At 40.2% G+C, this 17,039-nt stretch overlaps 1 protein-coding gene across 2 annotated transcripts in view; it reads left to right on the forward strand.

The window, feature by feature from the left end:
- marchf8 (membrane-associated ring finger (C3HC4) 8) overlaps nucleotides 1-17,039 on the forward strand; it is an 88,862-nt gene that overhangs the window by 7,163 nt on the left and 64,660 nt on the right. For both annotated transcript variants that reach the window (XM_080507036.1, XM_080507035.1), the window contains exon 2: nucleotides 16,164-16,373. In XM_080507036.1, coding sequence (XP_080363162.1) covers nucleotides 16,266-16,373 — 108 coding nt within the window. In that variant the 5' untranslated portion in view covers nucleotides 16,164-16,265. The remainder of the gene's footprint in view (nucleotides 1-16,163; nucleotides 16,374-17,039) is intronic.

Here is a 17,039-nt window from a genome sequence, read left to right on the forward strand (position 1 = left end):
ACTGCCCCAGCTGTGACACTGATCTTCTCTTTAATGCTAATAATTTAGTGATTCGCTTTAGAGTTTTAGCAGGTCACACCATCATCAAACTGCATTTCATGCTTTTTGGTTTGTTTTTGTTTTTACAGATATAAACTATCAAACTATTCAATCTGCTCTTCGGTGCGAGTGAGTCTCTTGGACGAGTAAAATCACATTAGATGTGTCAGATGGTTTGTTTGCTACAGTTGCAAAAGCCAATAAAGATGAAAAGAAAAGCAGCAAATACTCCAAATAACCTGTGTAATAGTGGTACTTGACTTTTATTCCATCTGTTTAGTTGATTTATTCCTGCATTTACTGTAATTGACACCAAACATTTTATAATGAAACTAAAGCTATTCTCAAAGTGTGATAATATTTAGTAGCAACCCTTATGAAAAACAAAATATGCTGACCAGTGAAACTTGTTTATTCGTTAAAAACCTTTCATCTATATTTATAATGCATACTTTTTAAACTCTGTATCTTTGTACACTCTCATCAAGTGTGGTTGTGGGTATAGTACACCAAGACTATTATTATTGTATTACTCACTCACTTTCACATCTGCGTCCCATGACATCTGATAATGTTCATGTAGCATTTGGAAGCCTCGTGACTGTGGTGAAGCATAGCAATAAATGTATAGTTTTGGTTTTCGTTATATTAGGAAATAATTTTAAGACTGTGTGAATGCAAAGCTTATCCAAACTCGGCTGAGTGTTTAGTTTTTAGACGAACTGAAAACTTTATCTCATAATCATCATTTTGTAGGTATTCAGACTTCTGAAAGGCAGTTAGCTGCTTCAGCTGTGTTGCAGGCATACATTTTTTTTTTCTTGTATTGATATCTTCTTGTTCCAGATGTTTCTCTACACCATCACGCGGGCTCGGTATCAGCCTTCTGGAGACGCCTACAGACTGTCACATTTATTACATGTTACACTTTGTGACATGGCCTTCTCAAACGTGGGTACAACATTCGTGTGGCCTGTGCAATGTCCACCTCCACTGAATCGCTGACGGCCACAGCAACAGTATGCAAGAATTGCAACATCATCTGCGGCTGGTGTAATCTGAGAGAAATAAGTTCATCCAACCAAAGCTCAAGCTTTTGGTCAGGTGGCATTTATGTACATAGAAACATCTTGGTATAGAACACGGTCCACTGATTTATAATAGAATCTAAATACTTTTTTAATCTTAGGGGGAAATTCTTGAACCTTCGATCAATGGAATTGATTTATTTTCTTTGATAGTTGTATTTCATGTTTTATCAAGTATATGTAGGTGCTTGAAACTACCAGAAAATGTATCTTAGGCTCAGAGGATTTATTTACAATGTGCATCTGCAACCCCTTCCCACTGTATGACATAAGACCACAGTTGTTAAACCATGAAAAGTGAAACATGTAGCCGCCTTGAAACAGTCCAGTGAGGCCTTTTTCAGATAGAAATGTGACATATCTGACATACATATAGCCAGGGTCGTACATTTGTAAAATGCAGAGGTCCCCTAGGTCTCACTTTATACTAATTTCACCTGTCGAACACAATGAAGCTTCAGCTTCTTTTTAAAGACCAAACTGCTGCTCATCTATCGTCATATGTAGTGAATTATTCATGTTTTTCTCAAGATACAATATCAGCTGTGTGTGTGTGTTGATTAGGTAAAATATTGATTTGCTCTTTATTTCTTTATTTAAGGTACTCTCTGCTTTAGTTGACTTTAAATAAATGGACTGCTTTTATTTTGGGAGTTTGCAAAATTGCTTCAACGGTAAAAGTAAACGAGTGAATGTAGAGCAAGCCCACACTCGACAATGAAAATTAGTATTTGCACAAAGCAAGTATTCAGAACTGAGGACCCCCCCCCCCCCCCCCCCCAAAGGTACAGTAATGTACTTGGTTTTTCAGAGAAGGTTAGACATTTTAGTTTAATTGTATACTCTTCAACTGCATGGAAATTACTGGTTGAGTTGGAGTAAAAAAAACAAAAACAACAAATTACAGTGCACAGTTAAACTGTTTATCTGTGACCTTTTTCTGCTGACATTAAGCATGAGCTACACAACCCATCTGCATCGCATAAAATGTCTGTATCTGCTTCTGTTGTGGTTTTGTGGAGGAAAAAGTGTAATTGGGCCGAGCAGCAGCAGTCACTGTGGGAACGCAAACAAAGAGCATAGTCTAGGCATCATTGTGTACGAAATTGTGGGTGTAATGTAATCTCCGGGAACAGCCATGCAACTTTTTTAGATGTAGTTTTTCCTTTTGGAACGCTATCAATCTTGCTCTTCACGTGTAATTACCTCAGCTGTTTGTAAACAGCAGAGAGAGAAAAACCAACCTCAAATTCCCAACAGCAGAACGAGACCCAGCCGTCATTTCATTATGAATACCAAACAAGTTTTTATTACTAATGACTTCTCTGCTGTTTGCCGCTGCCACCGGTGTTTGCATCGCCACAGGAGGTTTTGCTGCTTGTAGTTTTTACTAAAGTGTATTCAAGACTTAAATCTCATCACAATGCATCCATGTGCGAGACGTTCTCCATTTACGGCTGCAAAGTAATTCCAGCCTGAATCTCTGCTCTGCTTAAAAAACACCCTGCATTTCTTTGATGTTAGTAATCCAACCCTGAGCCTTTTGCAGTTATTAATATTGCCTTAAATAATTAATTTGCCATGCTATTGCTCATTTAAATTGACTTTGTAGGCATTGTGCAATGCAGTCGGCTTAAATTAGTTTTTGAGAAAGAGTGGAGAATATTAAACCAGCTGATTGAACGCAACAGTCTGTATGTGTGAAACTACTGTGACCTCATGGACAGCTGTGGCAACACTCAGCCTGCAGCCATTGCATTAATGATGGCCAGCGCCGAACAGCTGCTTTTCTTTCCTTGGCAATTTTCAGCATTGTGTTCCTTCAACAGAGGGATTGAGATCCTCCTCCGTCAGGTCAAGACTGTGAAACTATGTGACTGTTTTAGTAGTTACTAACTTCAAAACTACCAGAGGGTTGTTTGACTGACAGCTGAGTTTGTGGCATCTCGGTTCCAGGAGAGAGAGAATTTCAGTCTTGTCAGGATGTGCACGCTCGAGGTCGGATTCATGGAGTCAGGTATTTCGGATGATGTTTTTTTTTTTGTTTTTTTTGCAGGTCAGGGTGAGGTGGAGAATGCTTCTCCTTTGTTTCAAACCAACCTGACACCTCTTATCTGCGGTCTTACCTTGGGTATTACTATGTGCGGAACAAAAGAGGCGACGTCTGAAACGCTAAGGCAGTGGTCACAGTTGGACGGTTCGGCTCAATTAAAATGGACTCTGGTCCAGTTGCTCTGCTAGTGCAGTTAATTTGTGAAAGTGTGAACATGGCCACAACCGTGAACCCTGCCGTGCATCGAACAAGTGGACTGTGACACCTTGAGGAGCTGCTTCCACACTAGTTCTGACATAGTTTTATTGGGGTACATCATATGAATGTAAAACACTTAAATCAAAGAGACAGCCATCAGAACGGTCATCTCATTTCAGAAGATGTTTTTTTTTTTTGTCTGTGAAGTTGAGTTTGTGCCATTTTAACTATTTCTATACATTTTATTTAGCAGCCAGACGTCCCTTACATTAAAACTTACCACTGCTGTAATCCATGTGCATTTGTTACAGCATTGTTGTGTAAGTTATGAGTGATAGTATAAGTTCAGTAAAGGTGGCGGATTTTGCTGTGGGCGAGGTGGGCAGTTGCCCAGGGCGCAAACTCAACAGGGGCGCACCGGCTCAGATACGGTCTTGTGACTCCACTCCCTATCTGAACAGACAGCTGTCAACTCCTGCACTTAAAACCAGACCAACATCGTGCCTCGGACACAAACTTTCAATATTGTTACTGAAACAATTCAGAGAAATGTATTTCTGAAAACAAATAAGCTTGGGGTTGCCCAGGGCAGAAAACCAGCCAAGTCCTGTCCATGATTTCTTCTGTCTCTGTTCATGGTCAGCTAGGATCTGAGTTGGATGAGTGGATGAGCAACATCATATACATCACCAGCGTCTGTTTACAGTTTTGCCCCATAAATGCAAAGCAAAGTGGATTAAAATGTTTGTTTTTTTCCTGCTTAGCACTGGCTCAAGTGAGTTCACAGAAGGAAGAATTAAAAGTACTGTTCTCTCGTGATGTTAGGTCATGGTTCCCTGATTTGTACCAAACGTGAAAGTTCCTACTTCACCTAGTTCACTCTGTAACTAGGCTTCTGAAACATGCTGTCAGAACATGTGCTATGTATCTTTTACAATGCTATGTGCCGAGCTAAATGCCAGACGTATTCACCAACAGCTTGGAAAATGTGAAGGTGTGTTAGTGAAGGTGACAACTTTGGGTAGCAGATATGGTCAATGCAAGTTTGTGTCCTGTGTTTGGCCTGTTGATAGTTCTTTGGTCTGTGTTACATTAATTACTTCAACCAGCACAAACTACACAACAGTGTATTGAAGACCTGGGATCATGGTGAACTTAATATGGTGCTCACCAAATTATAGATTGCAGAGCTTGGACCACCAAAGCCCAGCAATCGTAATCAGATTTGTCTTCACAGGATATATTGTATTTTTCACAAATCATGTCCCACAGATTGAGATGAGTCCACACATCATATTTTGAACAATCCCCCATGGCTGTTTCAAAATACTGTAGGCATGATTTTTGCTTTAATTGAATGGAAAATACAAAGGGACAGGAAGTGCTTTAGGGATATTTGTTTACAAAGAGCCTCTGCCAGAATTGCAGCAACATTTCTTTTGCATGGTAAGCTTTAAAATCCCAAGGCCGTGAGGATGCAGTGAAGCTACTTTGTAACAGGAGTAATCCTCAAACCACCACACATGAGTGACAAAGAGCAGTAGCCCTAATATAAAGACTGGAGATGATTGCCCTCTCCCAGCCACAATGTTATGTTTTCATAATTAAGACTCAGTGCTTGCAGTGGTGTGTTATAATGCAGAGTGTATTTGGTGGTTAACTGCTGTAAAACTGGCTACTGGTGGCCAGTTCTCCGACTGTCCGCCACGCTGCCATGCAGTCATTTAGCTGCTTTTTGCTGTTGCTGGCCTCCGAGTCCCCCACCAGACAGACCAGCAGCCTCTCAAGCTGTCTCCCAGTGTGTAGTTTCCTGAGTCCACATGCTCATTACACACAGATACACACACACACACACACACTACACCTCTGCTGTGTTCATGGAGCACTGTGGTGGGGCCATTGCTGCCTGCTGCTACACAACTCCTCCACACAGAGCTGGGTTACTCTGCACGGTAGAGGCAACACAAACACTCGCCGGGACGGAGCGGCCTGTATATGGAGAAGCACACTGCTACCAGGAACAGCCGTCACAGGGCCGCGTTTACTGGCAATGTCAGGGACAATGATCAGGAACAGAATGCATTCAATTTTGTTGGTGGTGTGCTAGTTTTTCATTTCCTTTTTTTTCTCAAGCTGAAGTGGCCTTCTTTCCCTGTAGGTCGCTTTCAGACTGCAAAGAAAAAAAAGCTGTGGATACACCAGCAGCTGTTGTTTCCTGGAGAAACGCAGCCTGCATCCTGTTTGCCACAGCTGGACAGATGCTGTTCATGTCCAATTTAGTCATATTGATTACAGGGAAACATGAATTCCTCATGACTCTTGAGCTGAGATGGAACATTTTTCAAAAAGAAGCTTCCTTGTATGATGGATGCCGTAAAAAGTAAATAATTTCCTTTTGCATTTCATTAGAGGGAAATATGGAAAGCCATTTCTGGTACAGTCCAAATGAAATGAGTGGCTTGATCTCAGAAAATGTCCACCTGTATTAGCAGTCGCCTACCGTTTTACAAAGTGAATCCTATGATTAGTCTTCTAATAACTTCCTGGGTGAAGCTGCAATGTTCAAGTGTTAACATTATTCCATAATGTGAAATTGTGACTGTGCTAAAATCACAGGTCGCTACAAGTACATGTCATAATAAAGCCTTTATTCAATACATGCACTTAAGCCAGCTGCATAGTTTTATGCTTAAATGTCCTGAACTGATGTTGTGAGCGCTGCATTTATGGGATCAGGTGCAATGAGGCTGTGTTTACAGTGCAGCCTTGTAGATAAATAACAGTGTGACTCCCTCTTGTCTAAGAGAGCAACATCTCACTTTGTCTTCAAATGTGCAGCGATGAGAGGAGGATGTGGGGTGTGATGTGCTGCAGATACATTTGGTATGAAGCAGATCTTTAGCCGGTATTGATGGGATCATTATAGTGGTAACAAGAATATCCCTGGTTCTGTGTTGGGATCGGCTGCAGCCCTGAATTGTATAAAGCAGTATATGAGATGAATGGAGGGATGTTTGCTCCTTGTCTATGCAAGGACTCTTAAAAGAAAGATAAACATACATGCTTACACTGTGAAGCACTTTATACTCAAGGCTGCAATGAAAAGCTCTCCCCAGAATCCATCTTCACCTGTTCATACACATGCTGTGTGCATTTGTGAAAGCAGGTTTCTCAGGTTTTGGTTTTCTTGTAAGAGACTCCAGTGCACATGCTCAATCTATTGTTTTGATGTTGGAAGTGACTGTTATTTCAACATGTGCTGACAAAAAGTGAAACTGAAAGTCAATATTCAAATCTGCCTGCACACACTAAAGATAGAAGCTCTGGCTTCCTCTATTCTGCTTCTTCATTTACCGTTACTGTGAGATTTCAAGAGCTCTCTGCATCTTGTAAAGTATATCTATAACGTGAGTGACTCTTCTGTCTTACAGTTTCATTTCCTGTCTGATTTTTCTGGATTTCTGACGTGCCTGCACTTTTATGTAAGCCTCTTTTTCCCCCTTTCCAGATATTTAATTCTGCTTTTCTAGCAGAATCAGTGCCCGTCCAGCTCGTACTGTATCCACTCTGTTTACTCTTTCTCTTATCCTGTCATCACACACAAAGTCTTGAAGAACATCTTGTCAAAGCTCTTATCAAGGCTTCTGTGAGTCAGTCATGCGTTGATATTTTCCCCTTCAGTTTTTATTTATTTATTTATTTTTAGTTTGATTAAATGCTGTTTATTTGCAGCTCCTGTGGTTGAATTATGCCCTTAATTCTGTGGAGTTTACTGTCAGAAACATGTTTAAATATAAGATGTATCTACAATTGAGGTGCGGCATCTCATGCATTCATTTGAAATAGAAAACCTTATAGATTATAATTAACCAAAACTGGCATCACTCTATTGAGTGGAAGAAATGGTGAAAACACTGCAATTCAGAGGGCAAGCCTAATGTTCTCAACAATACATATTAACCAAAATTTCAGCTTGGAAGGCCTTAGAGGAATTAACATCAATTACTCGCAGGCTAAAGCTGATAATCTGCTGTTGGCACAAGTTTCCCTGAGCTGGAAATCCACAAGCTTCATTTTCACAAAATGCCAGGCGTTTTACCTGAATGCTCTTTGCATAGCTCAATCTTAATGAAAAGAGTAAAGAGACAGAGTTAAAGATCATTTTGTACTTGAGGACATCTGCCAACTTCCAACCAAGTTAGAAATGCAGTCATTAGCACTCGTTGTCACTCTGCATTTTCTTTTTGTCTTGTGATAAAAGGTTTTTTCCCCGGCATTGTAAAATGCTTCCTCTAAACGGAATATATTATGATTGTTGTCACCAGTCAGTATTTCAGTGAGGTGTTTGTGTTAGTCGGGAATAAATTCTCCCTGTCAACAACTCTATAGCTCATTAGCACGTTTCGGTTCCTTCTTTTTGTAAAACCTGCGTGAAGATGAAAAGTAAAGATTCAAGTATATTTGGGGAAATCTTTATAAGGTTTCTTGAGCTGGATAAAGAGGAGGAAGTCTCTGCAAATTATTCCTGTAAACAAGAGTGACTCATCGGAAAGTCCTGAAAATGCCTAGGGAAAATGATCCCTCATTAGGTGTGAATTCTTAGAATTCTGTGTTTCCAGGATTATATGAAGCCCTGAAAGATTTAAAATGTGCTTTAAAAAAGTTACACCAAAAGATGCATCATTTTAATTTGTGGGTTTGTTTACTCGGCATGTTCCCAGAAAGGTTTTTTTCTTTTCTTTTTTCACAAACTTTATGGGTGAACGCTTTCTTAATAATTTAAACGTGTAAATGATGATCTCGTTTGGGCTGCAAACGGTAGTGTGATGGTGAGCACTGTCACTTTCACAATGAGAAGATCAAGATTTGATTTGACAGTTTGAACATTGTTTCACTGTAATATGGTCCCAAACCTAAAGTGATTTTAATTTGAATGTCCATGTTGGGACAGGTGTCAAATTTCTGCTCTGAAGGAAATATGTGACACAATAATTCATGTATTGCACAAAACATTTCATTGACACAAACGTCCTGTACAAAGGAGGCCACTGCTTCACAAATGACACAAAAAACCACACTCTTCTTTTTTTTTATGTTCTTTTCCCCTTTAAAATATGTAATAGTTTTGTCTGCACCGATTACACCACAGTTTCAAAATCTATACACATGTGTTGATGTCTACATTGACATCATTGAACACAGCGTTTTGGGGACAGGAAGAGAGAGAGAATGAACGGATTCCTTGAAAGAATTGTTTGAATTAAATATTTAGTTCAACTTTGAATGACCCACTTCGGTGTATCCAGAGCAGAGTTAATGTGTCTGGTCTTGCACTTGAAATGAAACATAAACTGTAAGATAAGGAATCCTCCATCCTTTGTTTTGCACTCTCAGATTTGCTGAGAAGAAAGTTTCAAGGACTGCCTTTAACGTGGACACAAAGGACGCAGTTTGTCTATTCCTGCTCTGGTCCTTCACACCTTCTCGGAAGAGTGCAGTAAAATAATAGTGATACCAAATAATTTAGTTAGCTGCAGCTCCTGTGGTTTTTCAGTCAAGATTGTTCATCTTGCACGTCTGTTCAGAGTTTACATTTGCCCAACTACGCAATGAACGTCATCCAGAGTGGGGCTTTTTGGCATTTAATGAAATGTTACAGCTAATAAGCATTATAGATGCTGTGAACCTAAGTAATATATATGCTTTTGATTAATCCAGCTTATAGAGCAAATAGTTGTGGAGACCTGGGAGCTGGAGAAGAAGCCACAGTGATATTCACACTATACCAGTACTGATAAATGATGTAGCTGCATTTGAAATAACAATGATCCTGAAAAATTCTGATAATTTATTCCCAGGACGTTATGAAAAATTGTTTAAGGTAATCACCAGTTGTCGATCCCAATGCCACACGTCACTTTGTATTTGTGCAAATTTATGAAATTATAACATCTAATTTTCAGTGAAGATATGAGAGTTAAATTGTCAGATTTGTTTAAGAGTTTATCTAAAACTGCAGTGCCGGATTTGATGTATTTGATGCATTTTGTGTGGGTGTGTGTGTGTGTGTGTGAGTGTGAGTGTGAACGGTAGGAGGCTTTATCCAAAGAGTCCATTAGAATTTACTGATGCTCTTTTAATCTATGTGTCGACTGGTGAGTGTCTGATTTCTGGCGCAGCATTAAGTCCAGTCACTGCTGCCAACACTGTTATAGCATCTGCACCATGATGAAATTAATGCCTGCCTTCTCTCGACTGACTCCTATTTTTCTGCAGAGGCATCAGTCCAACATTAAGCCAAATTTGTAGCATTTCTTTCCACCCCCCCCTTTTTTTTGTAAAGTCGCTCGTCTCATAAAGGGATTCGGGGACAAAGTGACGCATCCCCGGAGGGAACAGCAATCAAAGCAAAAAATTACATTTTCATGCGTTGTTCTGTACTTGCCAAGTGAACGCTGAATACATCTGTGCCACTAAAAATCCTGAGAACTGTCTTAATTAGGAACACCACACATTTGCCTGCATTACTGCTGTGGCCACTATACTGTCCCATCAGTGCTTCATCTTCCTCACACGGTGTTAAAATCGTGTTGCGTTATGATGTACTATCCACATAAAATCGCACTTTAAAATGCAGAACAAATTCTTCCATTTCTAACAGAGCTGTGAAATTCATGAATTCAACTTGCTTGAAATCAAGAATACAGTAGTTTTCTCTGATTGGTGCTGTAGCCCTATTGTTAGCCGCCGTTCCTCTGGGAGGGCACCTCTTTAAATCTAAACTATAGGCTGTACTACAGTGGTGTTGAGATTGATTGATACACAGCTGAGGTTTTCTGCCTGGTTGCGCATCAGAACGGGAGGACGGGCTCTCGGCCATATCTCAGGTCTGATCTGACAGCAGGGACACAGAAGGGCCTCTTGGCAAACTGAATAACAGCAGAGCTCAGCTGAGCAGAACGCAGAGGAGACAGGCCTGTGATTTACCTGGCACGGAAGCACGGAGGGGAAGAGCTGCAGGGGAAGGGGGCAATTGTCTTTCTTTACAATAAATTGACTTAATATGAGATAATATTTGGATGACCTCGTCTCTCAGTATGGATCTCCCTCGGTTAGGAGCGGCCTCTGGCAGGTGAGCGGTCATCAAGAAATGGGCGGTGAGATGGGCCTTGAAACCACTTTTAGAATAGTTTTTTTCTTGCTTCTTCAGTGTCCAGGAAAGAGAGATGGCTGCTCTTAACAGCTCGCAGGTTGTCTTTTGCTTGCAAGGTTGTGGCTTTGATCCCCCATCTTGTCCCGTCCATATGTTGAAGTGCCCTTGAGTGAGACATCGAACCCCAGATTGTTACAAATGGAGGTCAACCACCTTGCATGGTGAAGTGTGTGTGAATGTGATTGGGCGTGTGAAGCCCTTAGGTCAATATATGGTACGTCATATAATTTATATAATATGATTGTTTCACAATTGCAAAAAGTGTGTATCAAATATATATTAAGCATTTGTAGCATGCAAAACTGGTTAACAAACGATCAAATTGTCCTTGAGCTATAAAAAAACTGGGAAAGACTTGACATTTCAAATTCAAGAAAAAAGTCAGACTCATTAGTTGGTAGTTAATTAAGCTTTTTAATGTCTTACTGCTGCTCGGTTACCATTCTTTTTTTTGTGTTCTATTTTTGCACATGTTTCATTGCATGTTGTCAATCAATTGTTTACTGTGATTATTACAAGGGAAAGCCTTTCTCTTCTTCAAACCTTCTAATGCAGTTTTTGTTTTTCCCTGACTGGACATTGATAGCATTATTGCCACTTATCTATATCATTATCTTTTAATGAGAAAACTACTTTAGTAAATCACTAGTTACAAGGTGGACACAAAGTTCAAACTTACAAAAATAATTTATAAACAGCAGGTGTCTGCTGAAAACCACACTTGAGTTTTACTTCAGCAGTCTTATAACCAGCCAGTCTGTGCATCCATTTATCCTGAGCTATCGTCCCCTTAACAGCTTCATGTGACCCCTGGAGCTGCTGCCATGGCAACAGGTCAGCTTTAAATTGGAGCCACAGGAGGCCTGAGATTGGTTGGAGTGCTGCTGGATTTGTAGCATTTAATATTGTTGCGGTGAACTCTTTGACTGGCAGACGGCCTGGAGGAGACACACACACACACACACACACACACACACACACACACACACACACACACACACACACACACACACACACACACACACACACACACACACACACACACACACGCTGGGAATGGCCTTGCTACACATTCAAAGGAACCTTCTGATAGCTTGATTGACAGAATGGGTTTAGCTTTATTAATCCTAATAATATTCATGTTGGCGCACTGGACTGGACTGGATGTTGCTAGATACTGTATGTGTGGCCAGTGTCGTCCTGTCCGATTCATTTCGTCTCCCATTAGTACTTGCTCTCTGACCAGCAAAGACCTTAGGCTTGAAACACAATCCTAATTAGGAGTGGAGTTTGGGGAGGGAGGTTTACTGCAGTTGTTGCTCTTTGTATGTATAGTAATGAGCTCATTGGTGCAGCAGCAGTCTGTGTTGTGGCCGCGGCTACGGATTATTTGTTCTTGGTTTTTTGGTCCATTGGAAACATTTAAGTGAATTGCGCCTTTGCACATGTAACGTCTTCTATTTTCTAATTTCGGCTCAGGAAATGACACAAAATGATTTGTAGTTGATGCAGATATTTGCAACTGAAATCCAGCAGGAGCTTTAATGATATTTCCATGTGATGACTCCCTCGGGCTGTAACTTTGCTGCTGACCTACACTCATTTACTTTATGTCATTATTCCTGCACACACACACGCACACATCTACACACGATCTGACTCCAAGTGCTCTCGGCTCATCAGCGTGACCTGTGTTCTTCAGCTATAGTTCGTTGACTCACAGCATGGCTGTATAATGGCTGATAATAAACATATGAAATTACCAAAAGAGCTTAAATGACTGAACTATTCATGCGTATAAGGCATATTATCCACTTGATTTAAGAGATAATAAAGACTGATTGTTTTCAATTGGAGGAAGGAAGGACTGTGTGCGGAGAGTACGAGAGCTCATTCAGCCTCTAAATGAATAAAAACAGGCCATTCTAGATTTTCATTGATGATTTCCATTGTACAAATGGGAAGCGCTTCAAGCCGACGCACTACAATCGAAAAATAGACTTTTAGATGTGAAGTGGAGCTTCAAGTTTGGGTTAAGGATCAATTGAAAGAGGTGAGTCATCCATGCTGCAGCGTCTGAAACGCTCCACCATGACGACCTCCACATATGGTAAAGGGCATGCCGCCTCCTGCAAGAGCTCGGCAAATTGTGCACTGAATCGTCAAATATAAATGCTTTTTGTTCCCTCTGGGAGGCTGCACTGTGTACTTTGTTTTTATGTTTCACAGCACAGAAACAATTTTGTGGTGTGTGATTCAGCAGCTCAAAACTAAAAAATTTTGTCTCGAAAGCACTTGTTTTCACAGTTTCAATTTTTCCACATTGTGGTATTGAATTGACCTCGTTTCTGCATAACTTTAATTCAATGACCTTCTTCCATCAGGCTGTGTAATGAAACAGGAAAAACCTTGGTTTTCTTCAGCATGTATTGTGATGATGATGCTACAGACGGACAAATTGCTTCTTTTGCTAAAAAATCCTCCAATGTTTCATTGCAAATTTTGCCATTAAGGCACAAATATAACATCATAAAATGCAAATGTGCCTGCGCTAAATGTTTGTATGCCAGTATTAACAAACAGTGGGGCACTATGTTTGTGTTGATTTGTAATGAAATTTAGTTTTGCCTCTGCCACATTTGGTCACTTGTCATACCTGCATGGAGCTTTGTTATTCCCCAATGCCTCCGTTTTTATTTGGTATTGAAATTGATAATTTCCGCAATGTATCAGTATTAGACTGATATATTAATTATAACCTCTCTTTATTATTTCATGTTTTCACCTGAGTTTGCCTTTATAGATGTATAAACAGGCTAATGAAAGTTCAACAATTAAAAGTGGCCAGTAACATATCAAATAGAAATTTGCTCTAACAATACCTCATTTTGACCGTCACCATTCGATATTGTACAATATAGAATGAAATACATCCACAAGAATTGTGGTTGAATCTTCATGTTCATATGGTCAGAATATCATCTGATTGTCATCAATCCCATAATGCTTTGCACAGCAATCTTGGCTATCTATAGCATCTGCACATGATCCCAGATCCTCCCGAAGCCAGAATTGAAGATGGATTTGTTAGCTTGCTCAGTCTTATTGTCTTTCTTGCCCTTTTTCTTTCCAAATCAAACCAACATTGTCCTTGTTCAATGTCTGATCAGGAAGAAACCAGCACAACGTGATGTTTTGCATGATGTGGGAATGTTTTCTCTTTCATTGTCCAGCTCTGATTTCTCAAAATGCAGTGCAGTGACAAATGGACATACAGTCTATTGGCATGAAGCTAAAACTGCCAGCTGTTGCACAATAAGCTGATATAACCACTGGTGGTGCATGCGTGGGCTGATATGAGCGTAATCACCCCTCCATCTTAATGAATACTTCTCAGAGATAGTCTGGTACAGCGATGAGCTGAAGTGACAGCTCTGGCTGTGCTGGCCGGCTTCACAATCTGTGAACCTGCGTTGGATTCTGATTCCCAACAACACACCTGCAACACCAGCCAACCCAAACTCGACACCGGCTATGGTCTCCGATCACTGCCATTGTACGCCCCAGTTTGTCTGCTTACTTTATGGTTTCTTATTATCCTAATGCTGTGGAGGTTACGGGGTTGTGCTTGGCAGACATCCTGTGCACACACACACACACACATACACACACACAGAGCTAAAGCTTCGTAGTGCGAAGGCGCTAAAGCTTAATTGCTGTCAGTGGCAATACAGATGGCTGCATTAAGTGAAGTTAAAGTGACCCCATTTGTAGAACCTCTTGTGTAACTCTCCAGGACGGCGTCGTACTGCTGTTGCAACTGCAGCTGCTTCACGTCTCTGTCTGTCTGAATCTGTCAAAGACTGACGGGGAATCACAATCACACCTCTCACGCTCTCTGCTGTGAAACACACTGCTCTGAATCCAGGTTTCTGCACACCTCTGTGACTGTGTATTACACATGGCAGGGATAACCTCTCTGTTGTGGAAAATCACAGGATTCAACCTTTTTGAGTCTCCAGAGAGATTAAAGTTTTTGTACTGTAGAGGGGAAGGCCTGAGGTAGAAAAGCGCAAAATCCTGTAAAATTTACAAAGACCTTTGAATTTTCTTAGAGATGTTCCTGGTGACTAATTCTCTGTCAATTCAACACAAAATTGAATAAAGACTGTTTAAAAAGAAAAGAAATGCTCTGAAAACAGTCCAAAGTTTTCACAATTTAAAATGCTGTTGAAGCACATCACACTGTTTTTCATCCTGTCACATAGTCTTTATTTGACACATTCCATTAACTTCCTGTAGCCCTCACTTTCAACAATGTTGAGTGGCAGCATATTGATTTTGATGACAAGATGTGTTGTTTCGGAATGGATGAGAGTTCAGCAGTGTCTTCTACATTAATAAAACATGTAGAAACTAATATTTAGTGCTGAGTGACTTAACAAGGGGGCAGATGTTTATTTGTCTTGCCATAGCCGCAAGACAAATAAGCAACATGCATCCCTTGTGAACATACTTTTTGACATCTTGATTTCAGTTTGCACTTTATTATTCTTGGCTTCAACCTCAAAATGAGAAATGAAAAGTACAATGTTGTGTTTCCCTCTGTGGTTGACATCATGATGCAAATTAAGGAAAAAATATTTTATATGGATTAAAATAGACTAAATAAACATACATTTTTTGGCTGTGTCATAATGATCCATAAATGAAAAAAGTTGTGTAAGATATGCAGTAGCTTCAGCAGGCTTAACTTACTTGCCATTTTTCATTTGAAAACTATGTAACTAACAATTTTTTTAAGGGATCTGTTGTCTGAATGTTGACTGAATGTTGACTGTAGGCATCACAATTAAAAAATGCATCACATGAAACTATCAAAAAGTGAGGTTTACTACTCCCCTATCAGTGTGCATGTATGTATGTGTGTATATATCTATTTTATTTTTTTTATTTTTTTATTTTTTACAGATTGAAAAAGGCCGGGAAATTACTTTTTTTAGACCCATTTTGTGCTGCAAAATAGCAAAGCTTGACTTTGAGAAAGTCAATATGACTTCCTGAAAGTCATGTGTGAAATTATAACGTAGTTATTGGTTCCCTGTGGTCTTCCCTCGCCTTTTAAAGCATTGCGTAATTCAAATGGATGCACTGTGGAGATTTGACGAGCCAAAAATGTGTGTGTTGCCTGAGGGCACCATCGTACCACAGAGGGTTAGAATATGGATACCATTACAAATTACTGACAACATTTTCACATCCAAGAAGAGATCTTACAGTTTGGTCAACACACAAGCTTTCAGTATTTTTCTTCGCTTGTCTCGACAGAGGTTGATGAGCTGCTCTCTGAAATTGAATTTAATCGATTTGATGTCTGAACTGAAAAAGTGTGAAGCATCAGAAAGAGTCAATCTGGTGATGAGCAGACCAAATGAAAAAATACACTTCAGTATTGGACACACAGCTGTACCACTTCACGACTGTCACTTGCTTCTTAATCTTTTATTTTTTTTTTTAAGCTGAATTTCAGCTGTATGTCAATAACATCTTATGTGGTTTGTGTCCCCTGCAGGGTGGTGCAGGGCGAGGTGTTGCGGTTAGGACCATCATGCCCTTTGCTCTGGCAGCGGGACAGGAAGTTTTTGTCTGAGTGCCCCCGGTCGGCTCTGCTGGGATGAACATGCCACTGCACCAAATCTCTGTCATCCCCCGCGATGTCACCTCATCACGGGTGTCAGGCAGTGGGAAGGCCAAGGACAAGGACAAGGACAAGGACAAACAGGTAGGTGAAGAGTTAACGGATGAATTGGGTCACGCGGCGAAGGAATATAGAGTGGATTCATTCTTCAGTTTTCATTCTGCAGATGTGTCCCACAGAGATGCTTCAGATCCTTGTTTCAGACAGTCATTTTGCAGATTCAATATTACACATATGGCATATTTGTGACCCAGCATTTTCAGAGGTGATCCACACGTCGCTGTGAGTCGGAGGCCGTTTTATCAGCTGAGAGACGTTCTTTCAGCAGATAGCCAAATGTGACAGATGTGTATGTTAATTTGACTGAACCGTTTTTGGAAGCGCCAATCTTGTCCTCAAGGAGTAAATGAAGTCGTCACATGCTGTCCAATACCTTGTACCAAGCTGTGATGCCTTTGTCACCATGACAACATGAATCCTTTCAGGAAATGAACTATTATGTCTCTGCATCAATAACATACATTCATTCATCTGTAAATCATCAAGAAATTCTTCCCAGACAGGTTCTTAATTTATCAAAACAAACATTTTTATTCATATCTAAGTACTAATATAAGAAATATAAGACATACTCTCCTCTGTTTACTATGGCAAACAAGTCTCAGTTTCATGTTGAGACTCATTCATACAATGACAAGATAAAACTGCCACAGTATGCTATAACACATCGTTCCCATCTGTCACCCGTAA

This window comes from Blennius ocellaris (genome assembly GCF_963422515.1).
Source record: "Blennius ocellaris genome assembly, chromosome: 13".
NCBI classification, from domain to species: domain Eukaryota; kingdom Metazoa; phylum Chordata; class Actinopteri; order Blenniiformes; family Blenniidae; genus Blennius; species Blennius ocellaris.